The following is a 19,798-nucleotide window of genomic DNA, read 5'->3' as shown; positions in this document are numbered from 1 at the left end:
ACAGACTGCATTCTGCAAGTATAACTTTATCAAAGGAAGGTATGCACTTATGCAGGCTTTAAGCAAACAACCCCCTAAGTCTTCTCACTGGGAAATTCAAAGATACAAAAATAATAGATTATATACGATAAAGGTTTTTGCATTGTACTTACAGTAAGTTTTATGGCCTTTTCTGGGGCTACTCCCAATAATTGTGGCAAAAGACCTGTAAATATAAAAGGAGCAAAAATACATATTACGGAATGTATCATTAAGTTGGCAAATAAACAGCTATGCAAAGTTGGCCACCTAAAAAGAGGGAGGGCCATTTTTAGGGCAATTTTCTACTCTTATGTTCAACAGGAGCCTCTAGACACGTCATTATGATTTTTTTTTAACCACCTAAACGAAAATAATCATGGTTCGGAACTGCGGCTATTCAAACACCACCATATATCTCCATTATTATGACTTAGAATTCAGAGTAAATGGTGAAGCACAATTCAGAAACCTGCCCTTTACAGATTTCCCTTGGGCTCATTCAGAAGCAATGCATTAGCTTGTTGCTGTACCTTCAGAAACCTAGAGACTCGTCTGTACGCATGCATTGCCAGTCTGGGGTTGACAAAGATGGTACACAGCTTCTTCATCACAGTGTCTTAAGAGACAAGACCAAAAAGCCCATCAGCTGAAAGCAGCTGAACATTTCACCTGTTTCATAGATTCCCTTATGAATCTTGTAGGGTTTCAAAAAAAGTTGTGGAAATAGTGTGTGAGAGAAATGTCTTGAACACTCCCAAGTGCTTCAGTTATCACCAGCAACAAGATCTGCAGCAATAAGAAAATAGCCAACGAGAAAGAAAGCAGGCCAAGCCACATCAAAATTATTTTGCAGCTACAGCTCAGTGGTCAAGCACATGGTTTGCATGCAAAGGGTCCCAGTTCAATCCTTGGAATTTCCAGTTAGCAGGTAGCAAGCCTGGCTGGGGAAGACCTTGGCTCAAAGCTTTAGAGAGCCCCAGTCAGGCAGAGACATATTCAGCTACACAGAGTAATGGTCTGCTCAGGATAAAGCATATTCCTGTGTTCTTCGTGGCTGATTTTAAGTTCACATAATGGTTTGTCCTGGCCAAACGATTTGCTATTTAAAATTTAAGCTCAGGTTATTTACCTAGCCATACACAAAATATTTGCTTTTTAAAAGTTACAAGCGCTATGATAAACAAGCAGGTAGCTGTAAGTCTTTCGTTGAATTTCTGCTACAGATTGTTGGGCAATCTTGAAGAAAGGATGGAAAGCCAAGTGCTGCATAAAATGTTCTTTGCAAAACGGGGAAAAAGAGAGGAGGAGCTTAATTTTACAAATGTTTTAGGGTTATTTGCCATTTGCCTAAGCAACTATTTCTGAGAAAGTCAGCACAACAAAAATTTACAATTATACATATTTTCATGTTTGAGTAAAAAAAACAGCTCACTATTTCTGAACAAACTTCAAGAGGCGTCTCTCAAGGCAGATGAGAGAATAAAGAGGCATTATGGTTATTCCATCACTTTGCTCTTTTTTGCATCAGCTTTTCGAGATTTCTGTTTATGCTTGATTTTGGAGCAAACCAATTTTGCCGCAACTACTTTTGCCTGCTATTTGAGAAGGCACTAAGTCTGGTTTTCTTTCAAGCTCAGAGTTGCTGGAAAGCTACTAAAAAAAAAAGTACTGTATTTCCTCTTGCATTTACAGTCTCCCTGCTCAGTGATTGTGATTGTGGGAATCAAAATAGCTCTGTACCTCCAGTAGAGTCTGGAGTACTTAAAACCTGTTGGTTTTAATGGGATTTTAGCATTTGCAACATCTTTGGATTGTGCCTATTATGTGTATTTAAGCCCCCAACCCACAGATGCAGGCTATGATGATTACTTCTGCTTACTTCCTTAGTATTTTAAGTGTGAAACCAAGGCAACCTCAGTCCATTAGAGTATGCCAGATTCAGGCAGAATGACAAAGCATGGTTGGTCATTCCAAGACCACGGCCAACCTTGGACTCATGTGCTCCCCCTCCTCTCTTTTTTGTGAATGATGGAAGGGGATTTAAGGCTTCCAAGTTCCAGTTTGTAACAAACCACAGTTGTGTGTAAAAAAAAAACAACCCATGAAACCGGTTTGTAAAAAACCACAATTAACACACCAGGGAATCAGTCCTGGATTTCAGTTTGATAACTAACAGCTTCTGTTAGGAATATATATGCTACTAAAGACGCTGGAAATGGTGTAACTTGAGATACATTACTTGAATACTGCTTTCACCACTTTCTTGAAGATCTTCACATATATGGGTGGATGCAAAGGAACTTTGGTGTGAGTGGAAAGCACAAGGTGGGACATAATTTCTGTCAGCTCCCCTCCATTTACACCTCTTTGTGCAACAACCACATTGTTCCCAAGTGTACCCCGACCTTCAGCTTTCTGAATGGTCACAGGGCATGGAAAGCACAAACCTTGGCCTCAGATGGTTTGGCTGGAGAGAAGCATCACAAAAAACTGAGTTGGACATGCAGTAAGCTAAGGAAGAAGCAGAGGGGTTGATGGGAGCCTAGGTTAGAGAATGGGACAATCTCTCCTTTCCACCCTAACTTCCACCACTTTGGAAGGAGGAGCAGGGATGCTGGCTCCCCTTTCCAACCCTCCTGTGGAGCGGAGAGCCTCGACGGAGCCTGCCGAGGGCTTTGCTGAGCCAAGGGAGGAGAAAGAACAGGAGGAGGCAGAGACTGAGCAGGGGCCTGAACAGGAAGGTACAGCCTTGCCATCTAGAACCAGGTGCTGCCTTTGCAGGTGGGAACAGACCCTACTGTGCCAACAGAGGCATTTGCAATAATAATAATAATAATAATAATGATAATAATAATAATAATAATAATAATAATAATAATAATAATAAAATTTTATTTATATCCCGCCCTCCCCAGCTGAAGCCGGGCTCAGGGCGGCTAACAACAATCCTGACATTCCAGGAAGTCGAGCAGATCATCACGACTCATCTTTAAGAGTCACTTTTCAAAGGGGCCTCTTTGCTGCTTCTGTCCAGTTCTGAACTTCTTACCCTGTTCCTGAACTCCTGAACCATGACTCCTGAGCTTTGTGTCTGCTGTTGAGACGGAACCATTACTTGCCTGAATAAAAAAACCCTTTCTTATTTTCAAGTAAACGTCTCTGTCTACATGTGCTGGGTGGGAGCCAGGGCACTCTAGTTAAGAGCTGAATTTCCCAAGAAGCCGTGATTCGGCAGACTCACACTGGAATCTCTCTTTGTTCAAGTCTGCTTGTCTTAAGATCGGTGTTCTGGGAGGTTGTCAGAGTCTTACACCAGAAACCAGGTGGGGTCTGGAAAACATGGTTTGTGGGTCCCTGCACTTTGGGATTCAAATAAGATTGCCCTGAAGTCCAGACTGATTCAAAGCAGATCCACTTACTCTTTCCTTTCCCAGTATTACTGGAGGCAATGAATGGCAGCAGTGCCACCTCCAGAGTTAGGTGTTAATAGATGTTGCTGTACGCACAGACAGCTGCGGCTGCCGCTGTTCTTGGGAAATGCGGTTCCCAAAGCTTATCTTAGAAGCTTTGGTGAGCATGCCCTGTTTCCTGGTGTCTCTGGAAAGGAAAAGACACAGCAGGAAATGCTTGCACTGGGGTGGTATGAACAATTCACAGTGGCCTGCCTTCCTCTGCAATGGGACCTGCCAGCTGGCAACATCAAAGCAATTTCCCCTGTGTGTGAATATCATTTCTGCGGATCACAGGTCCTGCCTCTGCAAGAGAGGTACAGCCACTGCAATTGATGCACCAGTTCATGATAACCAGCAGCCATTTATTATGTTTATTCTGAAGCTATACTGTTGACACCATGACCGCTTTTGCTATTTGTGTCATACAAATATGCTAATGGCAAGGTATTATGTAGCATCAGATGGCCCCAATGTTCCTGACGGCATCTGCGGGCTTTGGAGCAGCTATGCACTTCACATAGCTCCTCTATTGTTTCCAGTTAAGACAGACCGATCCGCCCAGTCCACAACAGCAAACTGAGATGATGAGTATAAAATCAAGGGCTTCTGAACAGCAGGTAAAAAGCTTTCCTAAGGCTTATTGATTTATATAACTTATATGCTGCTTAAGGAGGCTCATCCAAGACAGAATGTAACTTTTTAAAAACCCAAGCGAACGTAATACATCAAGATACCACAAAAATTCAACAGGAATTGATTGAAGATGTTAAGCTGCTGCAATAAAACCCAACTGAGTATAAAAACAGAACACCGAACAGTGAGATCTAAAGATTTCTTAAGAGTCAGGGAAAGCTTGTCTAAACAGATACGTTTTCAGCAGACGTTTAAAGCCCACCCCAGCTGACACCTCCCAAATTGCACAAGACAGGGTGTTCCAGAGGGTACTATTACCATCTTACACTTATAGCAAAATCCTAACCATGTCTACTCATAAGTGAGTCCTACCAAATTCGGTGGAGCTTATTCCCAGGTGAGTGGGGTTAGGAATGCAGCCCACGTCGTTTCTGTAAATGCCTTGTGGCAGACAGGGCTGGAGAAAGAGATCCAATCGATATTGGGAGTGATCAGGGCAATAAAACTCCTCTTTGGATGCCACAACTCAATCCTGGAGAATTTTCATTCTGAGTTAAGTTCTTCTGAACAGGGTGATATAGAAATCCATGCCGGCAGCAAGTCTCTCTCTTGTAAACTCGCACCAAATTTGGGGTGTGTGTGTGTGTGTGTGCAGACAACACTTGGTATACTGACCTCTGTAGAGCCCAAAGAACCCTTCATAGCGTAGCACTTTCTTAAAGCAATCAAAGCTGTTCTTGTACATCAGCTCTCCAATAAACGACCCAGTGGAGCGCTGGTTCTGCATCCGGGTTTTCACAAGGTCAATGGGATACACTGCCGTGGCTCCAACAGCTACATGGAAGTAACACAATTGTTTTAAAAACAAGAGCATTTCTCTAGCAAGCTTCGTTGCACTGGGTTCATTCTAAGCTTGTACATGGATGGACGACCACCCTGCAAGTTTTCTGCAGAAGTGTCGCAGGGCTTGTGTGCATCCAGGAGGAAGCTTCATCCCTTCCATCCTTTGAACCGTAACATCCCTGCAATATTCACACATAAGAGGGAGTTACCAGCAGGGCCAGGGGCACCCCGAAGTTTGAAAAATCATGTACGGGTGGGTAAAAATAGGGGAAAAGAAAACTGCTAAATGAGAATTGAGCATGCTCACTGGGCATGGAATGCTGACTGGCTCTTGGGGTGGGTGGGAGAATATTGGAAAATTGGGGAAGGGGTAGGATGGAATGGAGTATCCCGTACAAGGGTATAGCTGGCTGGAATCTCAACTGGGAGCACACCACTAGAACATTTTCGTTGCAAACTCCACTTGCGATTCACAAAGCGCACTCTAAGGAATCCCAAAATCAGCTTTCCCCAACTTGGTGCCCTCCAGATGTGGGAGTTATGGTCCTATAAAACATCTGGAGGGCAGAAGGTTTGGAAAGGCTCCCCTATATCTGGGGGAAGTACCAAAAAAAGCCAGGGAGAGCTCACACCATTTTTTGTAACCTGGTCACAAGCTGTATATAATGAAGGGAAGGGAAAGAGAAGCAAGTGGAAAGGTTTTCTCAAAAGTTCTTTTTGTGCACCCAACTCCCTCACTCACCTCCAGCAATGGAGCCAAGGGCAAACCTGTAGGCAGATTCCGCTACCTGGATGAGAATGGGACGAGACACGTCGCTTGGAGCTTGCTGCAGGTGGTGGAGTTTGGGGAGAAGATTTGGGAAGAGAAAGGCAAAGGGGGAAAGTTAGACTGTGGCCGAACAGCAATACAGTAATGACAAATCGAGGATCAAGTACGAAAGAGGAAATTGAACGACTACAATATTGTAATCAGCTCTATTCTACTTTTACTCCTAGGAACAAAACGGAACACAGGTAGGATATTAAGGTGTTCTCCCATCCAGGCACTGACCCAAGGTAGCTACTACATCATGGGACTTTTGTCTGTGCCCTTGTTCTTAATGCAGCGGGTAACACTTCCTTGTTCTGGATAAAAAGGGAACATCAACCAGTAGTAGTCCTCCACACAGCAAACTGAGACTCAGATACTTTATTACAGTGCAATCCTATATGTGTCTACTCAGAAGGAGGTCCCACCAAGTTCATTGACAACTGCAGCCAAGTGAATTATTCAAAGGTTTAAGTGGTCACAATTCTGGACACCTAGAAAATGTTCCAGCCTGCTTCCAGTTTTGAGCCAAATCATGATCCCAACACTACTCCTGCTCCTAGGCTGCTTTTGAGGAATGTCTAAATACATGAGGCACGCAAGAAAATAAAAATATTTTCCATCACAGCTTTGTGTTACACTGGCCTGGGCTGTCATAGGGGCAAGAGATATTAGCATTAAAACAAGTGTTGTGGAGTCTTTCTTGCCAACAGACCACGAAGATACTGAAGAAACCAGGCTGGGTTTCTGAAACAACAGAAAACATATTTCTCGGTTTACTACACCACTACTACTGTTGTTGTTGTTGCTGTTGTTTTTTAAAAGAATCCAAATGTACCAGAAGCAAAACATTTTTAAAAATCCTATAAGCAAAATAGCTATGAAAAGATTAGCTATTGCATTTGAACATCTCTCTTCTCAAAATAAAAGAGATACAGAACCTGGACGTATTGGTTGATGTCCAAATCACTGCAAATTTAGCTCTGACATACATAAGAGCCCTTTCCATTTTTGCTTCTCCTAAGAGCAGCCTCTCATATAGCTGCATAAAATACTGTTCTTTAAAGCTTCTGTGCAATATGCTTGGTGTATCTGGCTTGGTCTCGTCCACTGAGATTGGCAGCTTCTCTCTGGACAGAAGGCAGCCTAACTGGAAAAGCCAGGAATCAAACATGGACCATAGGTATGCAAAGCATTGTGTGCATACCTCAAGAACTGCCTTTCCCCCTATGAACCAACCTGGAACCTGCAATCATCATCAGAGGCCCTTCTTCGTGTGCCTCCTCCGTGAGAGGTCCAGAGGGCAGCAACACAAGAACAGGCCTTCTCTGCAGTGGCTCCCTGCTTGTGGAATGCTCTCGCCAGGGAGGCTCGCCTGGAGCCTTCCTTACATACATTTAGGCACCAGGCAAAAATATTCCTCTTCTCCCAGGCCTTTGGCTAATTAAACAATCTATAGCCTTTTAAACTGAAGCGGTGGGGGAAGGTTATTATTTTTGTTTGTTACAATGTTGTATACCTAGGCCCAGTATACCCGAAGGAGCATCTCCACCCCCATCGTTCAGCCCGGACACTGAGGTCCAGCTCCGAGGGCCTTCTGGCAGTTCCCTCAATGCGAGAAGTGAGGTTACAGGGAACCAGGCAGAGGGCCTTCTCGGTAGCGGCACCCGCCCTGTGGAAAGCCCTCCCATCAGATGTCAAGGAAATAAACAACTATCTGACTTTTAGAAGACATCTGAAGGCAGCCCTGTTTAGGGAAGATTTTAATGTTTGATCTTTGATCACTTTTTTATTATTAATATTCTGTTGGGAGCTGCCCAGAGTGACTGGGGAAACCCAGGCAGATGGGCGGTGTATAAATATCATCATCATCATGCATTTTTGTGTTTTTATATTGCAAACTTCCCTATGATCCTCAGATGAAGGACAGTATAGAAATTTAATAAATAATAATAATTGTGCTCTTCCACTGAGGTTCAGCCCTGCTCCACAATTTTTGAAAGTTCTTGCAAGGCGTAGGAATTTCTGTGGGAGGTGAACAGGGCGAAAACTGTGCATAAAAGCAGCTTGCTGGATTTCAACCACAGATCACCACTGAGAGCATAAGAAAAAAACCTAAGGAATTGCACATTTCAAAGATGTGCTCGAGAAACCCACTTTTGCATGTGTTCTTGCTACCTGCGCTTATATTCCAGGCTATTTCTAGAGACCAGTCTACTTATTAGAAGCCCCTTCAGCTGCTGATCACGGCACAAAGCATTTCCACGGTGGTTTCTCCAGGCAGAAGCCGTAACCCTGCGGTACCGCTGATCATCTGCACTGTGCAGAAAGTCTTGATGCGGGTGCCAAGAATGTAATGCTGCGTGGAAAAGCTACCACATCCATGAAGCGGTTTTTCAGTGTGGGGCTTAAACATGTGCAGACGGACGCTTATTCTGTACCTCTCTCGGTAACCTTTGAGACAGGTTTTAGGAGTCAGCTACTAGGAGTGTGTACGCTAACACGCTCGCTCCTAAGGCAAGGCTAAAAATATGCTGTTTGTAGGGTGATGCTGCTGGGGGGGCAGGAGGGGAGGGGAGGAAGCAGCCAAGTGAGAAGGGCCTGGCTCAAGGCCTATTAGACCCAAAAATGTAGCCTGCATCAACTCATTGTGGTCAAACTGGCGTCTCTGTACAGACCCAGAGCATAGAAAGGGATGGCGTGGGGGGGGAGGGAACCCTCCAGCTCTCAACATACAGAACTCGGTTTGACTTTAAGTGATAGTTTCAGAAAAACAGAACTACACCCAGGTCTGTGTCAGCTTTCAATATACGAAAGAGACCAATAAAAGTTTTTTTAAAAAAGTTGGCAGAGACTCTTTTGTGTGTGTGTGTCTTTCGCACTGCATCGTTTTCCAGTATCTCCCCTTTCCAGATACAAACATTTAAAAATTAAGGTTAATTTGTTAAAAAACAAAACAAAAACAAAACAAGGAACACCACACAGCACTTGGGTTTCTTTTACAGTCTTAAAAGATTTGAAACGATTGTGACAGACTAAACAAAACCATCATTCATTTCAATAGGCGGCTGAAGACAGAATGCAACAGAGAGGCTGTGAAACAGAAGATTTAACATCTTCCCAGGATAAACTGTAAAACATTACTTCCTTCATTAAACATATTTGGAGACAGGATCAGGGAGGGCTAAGTCAGCTAGTTTACTAAGGTTGGAATCCTATATCTACAAACTTGACATTACAGAACTGCACTATTGGTGAACCAACATTCCCTTCCCTGCTGCATATTGTTAGTGAGAGACCCTTCCTTACTTGTTTGTTTTATCTTTTCTATCAGATCACTCATGCTTCAACTTTCTAAATGGAAAGGGGAACCCACCCACCCACAAAACCCGGACTTTTTATTTTCCAGCTAAGCAAAGTTTTAAGCAAATTATTTTGCTTTTAAAAATTAACAATCAAGAGTTGTATCTAACGTCAGTCAAATTCGGAGTAGACCCTTCAAAATTAACAGACGGGACTAACTTAGGTCCATTTGTTTCAATAGGCTTACGCTGAGTAGAACTTCACTGGATGCAACGCCTTGCTTTTCATACTGAACCTGCAAGGGAGTTGATGTCATTTAAATATGACATACTGGGCAAATCTTGTGGGCTTGCTGCTGCAGAAGAAAGAAATAAGTCAATGCAGGCCTTCGTATTATCCCCACCTCACCTGTCTCTGTGCCTCAGCCAGGTTGTAGGGCAGGGTGCCCTCCTCCAGAGGAGCAATTCTTTCAATGTCAGCCATCGTCATGCGCCTGGGGAAACAAGTGATCACAAAAAATGAAATTTGCACTGGCCACCGGGAGGAAAGTTGCCAGCAGCAACGGGCAGTATTCTGTTCACCCATACGTATTCCGATGTTGTTGTTGTTTTTCATTTTCTTTGCAAGCAAAGAAATGGGTAATTTTCAACTTACCCCCGTGGCTCATATAAATCTGCTAACTGGAACAAGATGTCAACTTCCATGGGTGTAACCTGGCCAAATTTCTGAGCTGCCAGAACAAACTCCTCTGCAGTAGAAATTGGGGGTGGAGGGAGGGAGAGAGGAAAATATAGAAGGGGAAACTAATCAAACAACACCAAAAGTTATCCACAAATATCCTAGAATCACTAACGTTTTTTAGTATTAAACCAATATGCTGCAAAAGAAGAAGAAAACACCGCAAATAGCATGCCCGCCACTGTGTAAATGTATGTTTTAAATACTCTATCCATCATGCAAACAGGAGAAGCAGTCTGGCCTTATAGCTTAGTGCTAACAGCAGGATTTAGGATATTTGACATACGGTATCAATCAGCTGTGGGTCAGAGTGGGGGAGTGGGGGAAGGAGACAGCGATGTCGAACTTTCTTTTTGCTTGTGCCGTCCCAGTAGGGCTGCATTAATAGAGGGTTGGCACTGCCGAGGGAGTTCTCTATAAAAGTGGTTAGACAGAGCTGATAACATCTTGTTCCAAACTTGTAGATCAGCTTACTGCAATGCCAATACAAGTTTGTGGAATTTTTCAACTAGCCTTGAAGGTCACTTTAATAGGCTGCCAATTTGGCACGACTCCTAGGAAGTTTTCTGAAGCCTTTAAAACATCTTTACGTCGACTGCTCATTCGATCCTGCTTTTTAAGACCTCCATCTCTCCAAAATTAAAAAAAAGTTTCTTTTAAAGAGAGGTAGAAAAACTAATTGTAATGGACAAAGCAACTGAAAATGGAAAGGCACAAGGACAGCTAGGCTTGGAGAGTTCCTTTTACCGCTGTCAAAGCATCTCACTTGATATCCTGAAAAGCTGACCAGTGGGGAGGGAGGGAGGGAGGGAGGGAGGGAGGGAGGGAATAACTGTTCCAGATTAAGGTTCATATCCACATTTTAACTAACCTTTAGTAACTTCCACGTCTTTTCTATGTCCAGCCAGAGTACTATAGATTTTTCTAATGAGTTCCATGTTATTAAGAAGGGTATTAAATCCATTAAAATAGGAAAAACTGACTTGATGAGAAGTGGTTCCTCCAGCAGCCTAGAACAGAGGAAGCAATGAGGAAATCAGGAAGAGAGAAAAAAGGATGTTAGATGTATCTGGATTTGTTCATTTTATTTTTAAAAAATCATACCACTTGGAACTTTTGTGGGGAGAGGGGAGAACACTTTGGGAATAATGTTGGAGTTTTTTTTTTCAATTTAAGAAAAACAGCAATAGAAGTAGCAAGGGATTTTAGAAATGCAAAATGAAAAAAAGCCTATTATAGATTCTAAAGTTACTGGAGCTAATCATGACCAGCGTGCAAGCTCCCCCCCCCCTCCAGGGAAACCTAAACAAATACATATGCAGGATTATAACAACATGGCCAGTGGTAATTTACAGAGTTCAAGTTTCAATACTGTTTCAGTCGAAAATGTTTTATAAGTTGCTTTATTTCTTCTAATGAGCAAATCTCAAAGGCTTAAAAATGCCAAGTATGTTACAGTTGGGGGGGGGCAGGATAAAAAAAAATCAATCATGCTATGGGGGTTGGGAGGAATGGGGCTGCTTTAATATTTAAATCCAGAGAGCACCATATCACCTACAGCCAATAGTGAAATCCTCTCTCTGGGTTTCTCCAACTTTGCTTTTAACAATCAGCTTTGCCAAGGAATTCAAAGGTCTTATCTTCAACAGTGCACAAATGCTATTTCCCAGAAGAAAGAAAATGCAAGCAAATCTTCCCAACATCCATGAGAAAGGAGAGTAACTAACTTTAGCTTGCAAAATTCCATATGGCTCACAGACTGACTCAACTTTTTAAACGCAAGAGGATCATTACTCCTGCCGCGCAGGAGATGGGGAACATGTGAGCCTGACATAGCATCAAACCATGGTTTAGTGTTACGTGCAGACACAGCCACTGTGCCAGTGGTTCTTCACAGTTCAATTATCTCTTGAGCCTGCCGCAGAAGTCCATTTAACTGAATACGCCACAGGCTGAGGTGGGACTCTCTCCAATATGCCATATCATTTTGTGAATTCTGCTTTGTAACACAGTACGCATACTTTGCAGAATGTTTATATTTTAACAGTATTCCAAGCTGTCTCCAAGCCAACGTTTGAATGAATGAAAGAACATTCGGCCTTCAAACATCTGCGAAGGACACCGGGAAGCATACTAACATTATGCTTGCTCAGGACCAGAGCTCAGTATGAGATGCAAACAGTCAGAACATGGGGTGCTAATGCCAATATCTAAGTGCTACTGTTAGCAAAGCAATTTTCACCCTTACAAAAATCAAAGAAGGGATGGAACTTTATTACGGAGGAAAGCCTGTACTGACTGAGATTCATAATCAGGTCTGTGCACAAATGAAATTAAAAAAAATTAAACTCCACATTTGAGAAGGAATTTAAGCACAATGCTAGTACACATACAAATTAAGTTTTCACACACTCATCATCTTCTTCTTCTAAGGTTAAACGTTCCAGAGAATTTGGAATTCATTTATTTGTTACAGTAGGGTACCAATTTAGTATTTCAAGGTCTTTCTCCATTATCTATCAAAGTGTCTCCAAGCTACACTTTGCCCATTCCCCAATTCCTGTGTATTTCTGCTCCATCGTCCACATACTACTAACATAATGTTGGTATTAACACTGTGGCAAACCAGTTTGCATCACCAAAATATGCATACTATTACATAATGTAGCTGTGAGAAGCAAGGAGACTCCTTTGACAGGGGAACAGTGCCATTTATCTTCCTCCAAATCACATCAAGTGTGTGCTCTCTAATGTAAGTTGCTGTGTGTACAGTTCCTCAGAAACATACAGCCTAGAATGGTGTTTCAAGCAATGTTTTTTTTCCAAGTAAAGCTGACATGATTGATAGCAGGACATGGTCAAAGTGACCTCTCATTGATAGGGCCTATGAACACAGCCCAGCACTTACTTAGAACAGGATAGGGTTGTAAATGGTTTTGCACTACAGTGGTACCTCTGGATACAAATGTAATTTGTTCCGGAGGTCCGTTCTTAACCTGAAACTGTTCTTAACCTGAGGTACCACTTTAGCTAATGGGGCCTCCTGCCGCCACCGTGCGATTTCTGTTCTCATCCTGAGGTAAAGTTCTTAACCTGAGGTACTACTTCCGGGTTAGCGGAGTATGTAACCCGAAGTGTTTGTAACCCAAGGTACCACTGTACTAGAAGTGCTTCTGCTTGCAGGAGGAGGGACACTTGGTTTTCACCAATCCCCACCAACTGCAACCTTCAAAGTTACATCCCATATATTTACAGAGGTTTCTCCCCTCCCCAGCTTTTGGAGGGCAAGGGGAGCAGCAGGGGATAGGAGGGAAAGAAGTGTGTCTGCTAGTGCAAAGTCACCACCGACTCATAAAGAAGGAATGTCCCTAAAATATATATTTCATATATTTAAATGGCATAAACAGAAGGAGGCGGGAATCAAAGCATTCAGATACTTTTGCTTCTTGGCAAGTGGGGATGTGCAAGTGAAAACAGTTTACATGAAGGCAGCAAAATGTTGTTTATTTTTTGATACTACGCTTGAGAAAAGCTTGGGGGGAAATGTAGGCAATGAAACGGAGGTCGGAGTATGAAAGGTTTTAAGTCCTTAGAGCCCTTTCTCAAGCCGGCTCCAAAACTAAAGCTAGAAATAGTTGCCTGAATGTGAAATATTACCACCGCCACTCAGCCTCCATCCCACCCTCCACTCCCCGCAACCAACCAGTTTGTAGGGTCGAATGTGCAGGGATCATACCTCTAAATTATAGCTAAAGTTTGAGGCTCTCTCGCCATCCACATTAAGAAGTCATGCAAAATTTCATGCAATCTGTGGGTTAAATTAGATTAAGCATATTTAAAACCATGCAAAGCAGATGTGAGCTTTCAAGCTCAGCATCCTTCCCTTGGTGGCCCTTGGTGCTGAACAAGTTGCCAACCCCTGTGTCAGCAGAACATCAGCCTTACAAAGCAAGACTTTCATGCAGAACTGCCCCAACAGGGAATAGTAGCTTGTTGGGACAGCACAAAGAAAATAAATTACCCTGATGGTGCAACGGGTCATCTGATAACAGCCTCAACGTTGCTGGCTACTACTCTGGGCCTGAGAAGATAGTATCATGATCTTCTGGAGAAGGTAACCTTGCATGAATGGCTAAATGGATTTATCATGTATAAATTTTAACTCCTTCTCTCGTATCCAAAGGCTGGGCTAAAGATACTAGCAAAAAACAAACAAAAAAAGAACAGGGGGGAAATAAACAAAAGTAAACAGAGTCTTCTGCCCTCCCTTTAACATCCTCTATGCACATTTGTCTCAATGGGACAAGGTCCCTAGGCATGAGCCAGATATGGGAAAATTACTTACAGCTACTAGACATTCTTCAACGAAAGGTGTCAACATGTGAGGCCGAATTGTGACCATAATGTCTCTAAAGTCAATGGCAGTGACTCTTCCAGCTTGGGCATTATCTCGCTGTACAAATGCTTGTTTTGCATGTTCCAGCTGGATTTCCTGGAGGCGTAAATAAAACAACAGTTAACTAAGGTTCATAACTAACTTTGCCACATTCTCTCTCTTTTTTTTAAGAATTCACTGAAGAGTACACAATTCTTTAAAAACAAAGAGCCCAAAAGATACTCAAGATACCCTCCAGATGCTGTCAAGACTACATCTCCCATCAGTCCCAGACAGTGATAATGGGAACTGGAGTCCAGTAAGATCTGGAAGGTTGTTGCAGGCTATTAGTTTAGCGTTGGGAATGGGGTGATGATCAAAACTCTGTTGGGAGTCAGAATCCTTTCACAACATGAAGCTTTCCAAAGTCCCATGGAGCTCAGGACAGTTAACTCCATTTTAAGTTTGTAGGTTAGATATATTCTCCAAAGTGATCTCAACCTAGGATTTCTGTAGATTAATGCCCATCTAATTATGCATAGGATCAAACTCTTTATTTGCAAAACAGTAGGTATGGAGATAGTATTTTTGTTTTCTTTTTGTGCAGTCATGAAGATCTTCCAAAGTCTGAAATTCTAATGTTGAGGGTTGGATCCCAACAGCCCCTTGCATGCATGTTGGGAGTCCCCATCTATTCACGGTTCAAGACTTGGTTCCAGCAGAGCTTCCACAAACTGAATAGTGCAAGGACAAGGTGGTGAAGCCAGGGTCCAAGAGCACCCTATTCTCTATCCAATGAGTGCAATTATTAGCTCATAAGCAGCATTTCCTACCATTTCTACTATGTTTTTACTGTATCAGGAAACCTGCTTTCTTGATGAATTGTTTTAACAAATCGTCTTCTTAGCGATGCTGTAAACATTTTGAAATATGTAGACAGAAAGGCTGAAAGGTTGTACTGCAAGGTATTAAAATAAAATATTAACAACAATGAGCAGATACTATTCAATTGATTTGACAGTTTTAGTATTCAAGACACAGGATGAGATCCAATCCAACTCCATTCAGTGGGGGGAATTAAGTACACGCTTAGCACTTCCACACTGAAACCAATGGGCTAATTTTGGCTGGTGAAAGCAGTGTCTGCTCTAGGTTCCAGAGGCAAGACCCCCTTCATGACCCCCTCTCCCTCAGTGCTTCTGTCTCACAGATGAAGAAGCTGTTGCCCTCCACAAGTTGTTAAGACTCCAAACTCCCAACTTTCCCGAACATTGAACATGCTGCCTGGGACTGATGGGAGATGGAGTCCAACAACATCTGGACAAACATAGGCTCTCCACCCAAGCTCTACCTCCTCACCATAGCTGGTCCACAGAGCTCTCATCAGTGGGTCATCAGCAGATGCTCAGTCAAGCCAATCCTTGACATTGGCCCTGCCATAGATTTAAAAGGGAGTCTAGTGTAAGATCAGGCCTTGTCAGTGGTGGCCCCCACTTGCAGAATGATCTGCCTAAGAAGGGCAGCTGGGCACCGTCTTCATCTATCTGTAGGCACCAGGCAAAGACTTTTCTCTCTATTGGCACTTTTGGCCATTAATTTGAAGGGTGGCACTGTGGCCTCTTTGATGGGGTGAGATGTCTTAAGTCCTGCCTTCTATCTGTTCAACTGTGTTTTTCGAGTTTTATTAGATTATCTTAATTGGTATTAATGCTTCGCTTCAGCTCACTCTGTGAGAAAAGCAACTTGACCGCTATAAGAAATATTATTACTACTACTATTACTGAATTCAAAAATATCCTAATATCCTTCATTTCTGCAGCTTAGTCCTGCTGTGAGTTATGTCCTATAACAATATATACTGAAGAGTTTCAAGACTCAGCAAAGAAAGGGTTAAAGCAACTTTGCAAGAAAAATAAATTCAGTTGCTTCTCAATGCAAAATAAATGGCCTGCCAAACGTCCCCTAGATTAGAGGTGGCGTAATCCCTCTACATAACTTTAAAAACAGCTTCGTTCCTTGACGCTGGGTGTCTGAATTCCTAAAAACCACAATAAGTGTTTATACAAAATTAATTTGCAGTTGATAACAGGAACTCTGACACCAGAGCTTTAATGAAAGGATTTCCCAACTTGATTTTCGCTCCCCTCCTGTACTCCCTCACCCCCAACTTTCCAAACTCTATTTTTCCTGTTACAGCTCATAAAGCTATTTTATTTTCCAGGTACGGGGAGGTTATATTCAGGTATGACTGATATTTCCAATTGATCAACAATTCACTTGATGTAGTGCAGTACAATCCTTCCCACCGCTGCATATTGTGAGGTCCCATTGACAGGTATTATTACCTCATCAACGAGCATGCCAGAACAGAATGCTAGCTTACATTTGAAGTTATTTAACAAAGCCATAAAATGAGGACATGTAAAACATAATGTGAAAAACTGGTGTTTGGGCAGAGATTTCAGACTTTGTGTGAGCCTCTTGCTCAAACCTTATTTGGAAGTGGGCTACACTCTCTTTCCTGAAGAAAACTCACCATTTGTGCAATCTTATGAACAGTTGTGTTTTATAAATACTAAAACAAATGCTTGTTCACTTAAAAATTCAATTTTGTTCATTGTGTTAAAAAAAAAATTTCCAATTTTATTTATCCATCCTATTTACACACTGCCTTTGATTCAAAGAGTTCAAGAGTCATGAACACAGAGATTGTCATTATTATTATTATTATTATTATTATTATTTCTATACCACCCTTCATTCGAGGATCACAGGGTGATTTATTTTATCTCCTGACATCCTAGTCAAGCAGATGAAGCTGAGTACTAGTGATTTGCCCAAGATTATCCAGTAAGCTTTGTTGAGATTTGAACCAGAGCCTCCTTGGTGGTGGCCCCGCTGTTCTGGAATCCTTCCAGTTAGGTTTTTGTTGTTTCTTTTACTACTGTCTTTCTTTAAGAAAGTTTAGGCAACCTAATTTCATTTATCTCATGCCTCTACTTGTTTGTATCCACTCAATGGGTTTAGGGATTTTCTCTCTTTCTCTCTGCATGTTGCATTGTAAGGGCTTGGGCCTGATAAACAACTAATAAACAGTTGGCAGAAAGAAAGAATAATAATCCCAAGCCCAACCTTCCATTCACTGAACCACATTGTGGTTAAATTTGTCATAGAAAAGAAATAAAAACTTTGAGGCCTTAGCATTTATCTATGCTAAGAAACTCTTCTTCTATAGTAAATTACTACCATGTCTTAGAACTCCTACCCTAAACAGGGGAGAAAAAAGTGTGTGTACATTCTTATTTCCTGGTGTTTTAATCCATGTACAGTCGTACCTTGGTTTTCGAACAGCTTACCGTAGTTCTCGAATGTTTTAGCTCCCGGACGCTCAATGGGCGTTTTGGAAGCCGAACATCTGACAGGGCTTCTGTGGCTTCCGACTGGCTCCAGGAGCTTCCTGCAGCCAATCAGAAGCCATGCTTTGTTTTCCGAATGTTTTGGAAGTTGAACGGACTTCCAGAACGGATTCCCCTCGACTTCCAAGGTACGACTGTACACTGTATGTTTTATTTTTGCCTTGCAAGTGCTCTTGCTTGATTGCTCGGGAGTCATGTTGCCAATTTAAAAATGGTTCAGGGGGCACAGCTTTGACTGTTCATGCATGCTAACACTTTCAGTTAGAGATGCCAGCTCTAAAGCCATTTCAGAATAATGCCCCCCTCTCCTCTCCCTGTACAGTGTTCTGAGGGTTCTTTCGACCCCCCCCAGCCAATTTTGGGGTATGTAGGGGGTGCATGGCAGGAGGGAGGGGGAAGCCCCATTATGCAAGTAGAAGTCTTCACACAGGGCTTCCATTGGCAGGACTCGTTAGGTGAATCCTGCCCAGAGTTTATAAATCCATGCTGAATCAAATTAAATGTGTGTTTCCCTGTGAGACCCTTAAAATTTCCACTGCCTTTTTAAAAAACTACAGCTTCACTAGTAACAAGTCCATGTACTTCTGCTTATTAAAAGCTATTTCCAATATTGATACTGCAACTCCTTACAAAAGTGACAGAATGATAATAACTGCAGTCAGCAGGATCTTACAAGCTTATTCTTATTATTTTATAAACCTATACTGAGTGGGGCAGTATTTGCAGAATAATTTTAAAGTACACCACGGTGCCTCATCTGGTACAAATTAAGAGGAATATATAATTCACACAGAGAGACAACGGCGTCCCCCTGCAGTCTTAAGGTCCAAGGTCTAGATGCCAGAACAAGGTGACCGACTCATATACATGAAAAGCATCAAAGGACAAGGGTTAAATGCCAACGGTTGCTTAATCCGAAGCAAGATTTCTTAAAGATGTGAACAGCCACTCTAAATCTCCAGCTAAGGGCAGCTTTTGACAGAAGAAACTAGAATGTTATCTGGCCTAGAAGCTAGGTACCGTATTCCCAGACCCATGGTGGCTGGCTGTGATGGTTGCCCTACTGGGGATGCTTAAAGGCATTCTGCATACAGATGTTAAAAACAACAACACCCTTCCAGACAATCTGCAGGTGCAAAGAATTGAGATTCCAGGAATCACTGCACTGGAAAGTGTTGCATTGTTTATGGCAGATGGGGTACATGTGGCAGATTGGCTTGTGTACTGCGGAATTCCCTTTGAGAAGAACCACACTGCGCCAGTGTATACAGAAATATACTGTACATTTCCATGGGATCCCTGTAGTGGGGTGGCAGAAGGGTTCTCCCAGGAGAGGGCTAGGCTATACTTCCTCTTGTCTATGTCCTAGATTGCACAACACTTACTATGCCCAAGGGTACTTAATGGGGGTCACTGAAAATCTTTGCCTAGTCCTGCTCCATTCTGGGTTCAATGCCCTGATCTGAGAGTTATGACTTCATGAGAACTGGATTCCACCTCTTTCTCAACTTCCTCCAAGGAGCTTAGGGCAAATACATGGTGATTATCCTACCAACACTTATCCTTCCAATATTTATTTATATGTTTACTTATTTATAATCTGGATTTTCAATATATCAAGGCAGTATAAAGGTAAAGGGACCCCTGACCATTAGGTCCAGTCATGATCAACTCTGGGGTTGCAACGCTCATCTCGCTTTATTGGCCAAGGAAGCCGGCGTACAGCTTCCGGGTCATGTGGCCAGCATGACTAAGCTACTTCTGGTGAACCAGAGCAGCGCACAGAAACGCCGTTTACCTTCCCGCTGGAGCAGTACCTATTTATCTACTTGCACTTTGACGTGCTTTCGAACTGCTAGGTTGGAAGGAGCAAGGACCGAGCAACGGGAGCTCACCCCGTCGTGGGGATTCGAACCGCCAACCTTCTGATCGGCAAGCCCTAGGCTCAGTGGTTTAACCCACAGCGCCATCTGCGTCCCTTATACAAAATGTAGTAGGCTATTAAAATTTACATAAGCACTAGGACAATAACATTTTACCAGAATGTATAGGAATATCGTATATTGCTGCTTTCCCTTTTTTTTTTTTTGCATATTTTTGCTTTTATATGTATCTGTTGTTGTTTTTCTCCCTCTCACTTTTCCTTCTTTTTTTTCTGTATCACTTTATTTCTTTTAATGGAAATTACCTTAATAAAATATAGCTATTT

The 19,798-nt window shown here is 42.5% G+C and overlaps 1 protein-coding gene across 3 annotated transcripts in view; it reads right to left on the bottom strand.

The window, feature by feature from the left end:
- Positions 1–19,798, bottom strand: part of SLC25A13 (solute carrier family 25 member 13) — a 106,951-nt gene that overhangs the window by 35,987 nt on the left and 51,166 nt on the right. For all 3 annotated transcript variants that reach the window (XM_083578634.1, XM_083578633.1, XM_083578635.1), the window contains 7 exons: positions 14,144–14,290; positions 10,670–10,808; positions 9,715–9,808; positions 9,469–9,553; positions 5,692–5,776; positions 4,782–4,940; positions 153–205 (listed from right to left, as the gene is read on the bottom strand). In XM_083578634.1, the coding sequence (XP_083434760.1) occupies positions 153–205; positions 4,782–4,940; positions 5,692–5,776; positions 9,469–9,553; positions 9,715–9,808; positions 10,670–10,808; positions 14,144–14,290 (762 nt within the window). The remainder of the gene's footprint in view (positions 1–152; positions 206–4,781; positions 4,941–5,691; positions 5,777–9,468; positions 9,554–9,714; positions 9,809–10,669; positions 10,809–14,143; positions 14,291–19,798) is intronic.

Source organism: Podarcis filfolensis (genome assembly GCF_964270895.1).
Source record: "Podarcis filfolensis genome assembly, chromosome: 12".
Lineage (NCBI taxonomy): Eukaryota > Metazoa > Chordata > Lepidosauria > Squamata > Lacertidae > Podarcis > Podarcis filfolensis.
The sequence above is the reverse complement of the archived record's forward strand: the minus strand, read 5'-3'. Positions and strand labels throughout refer to the sequence as shown.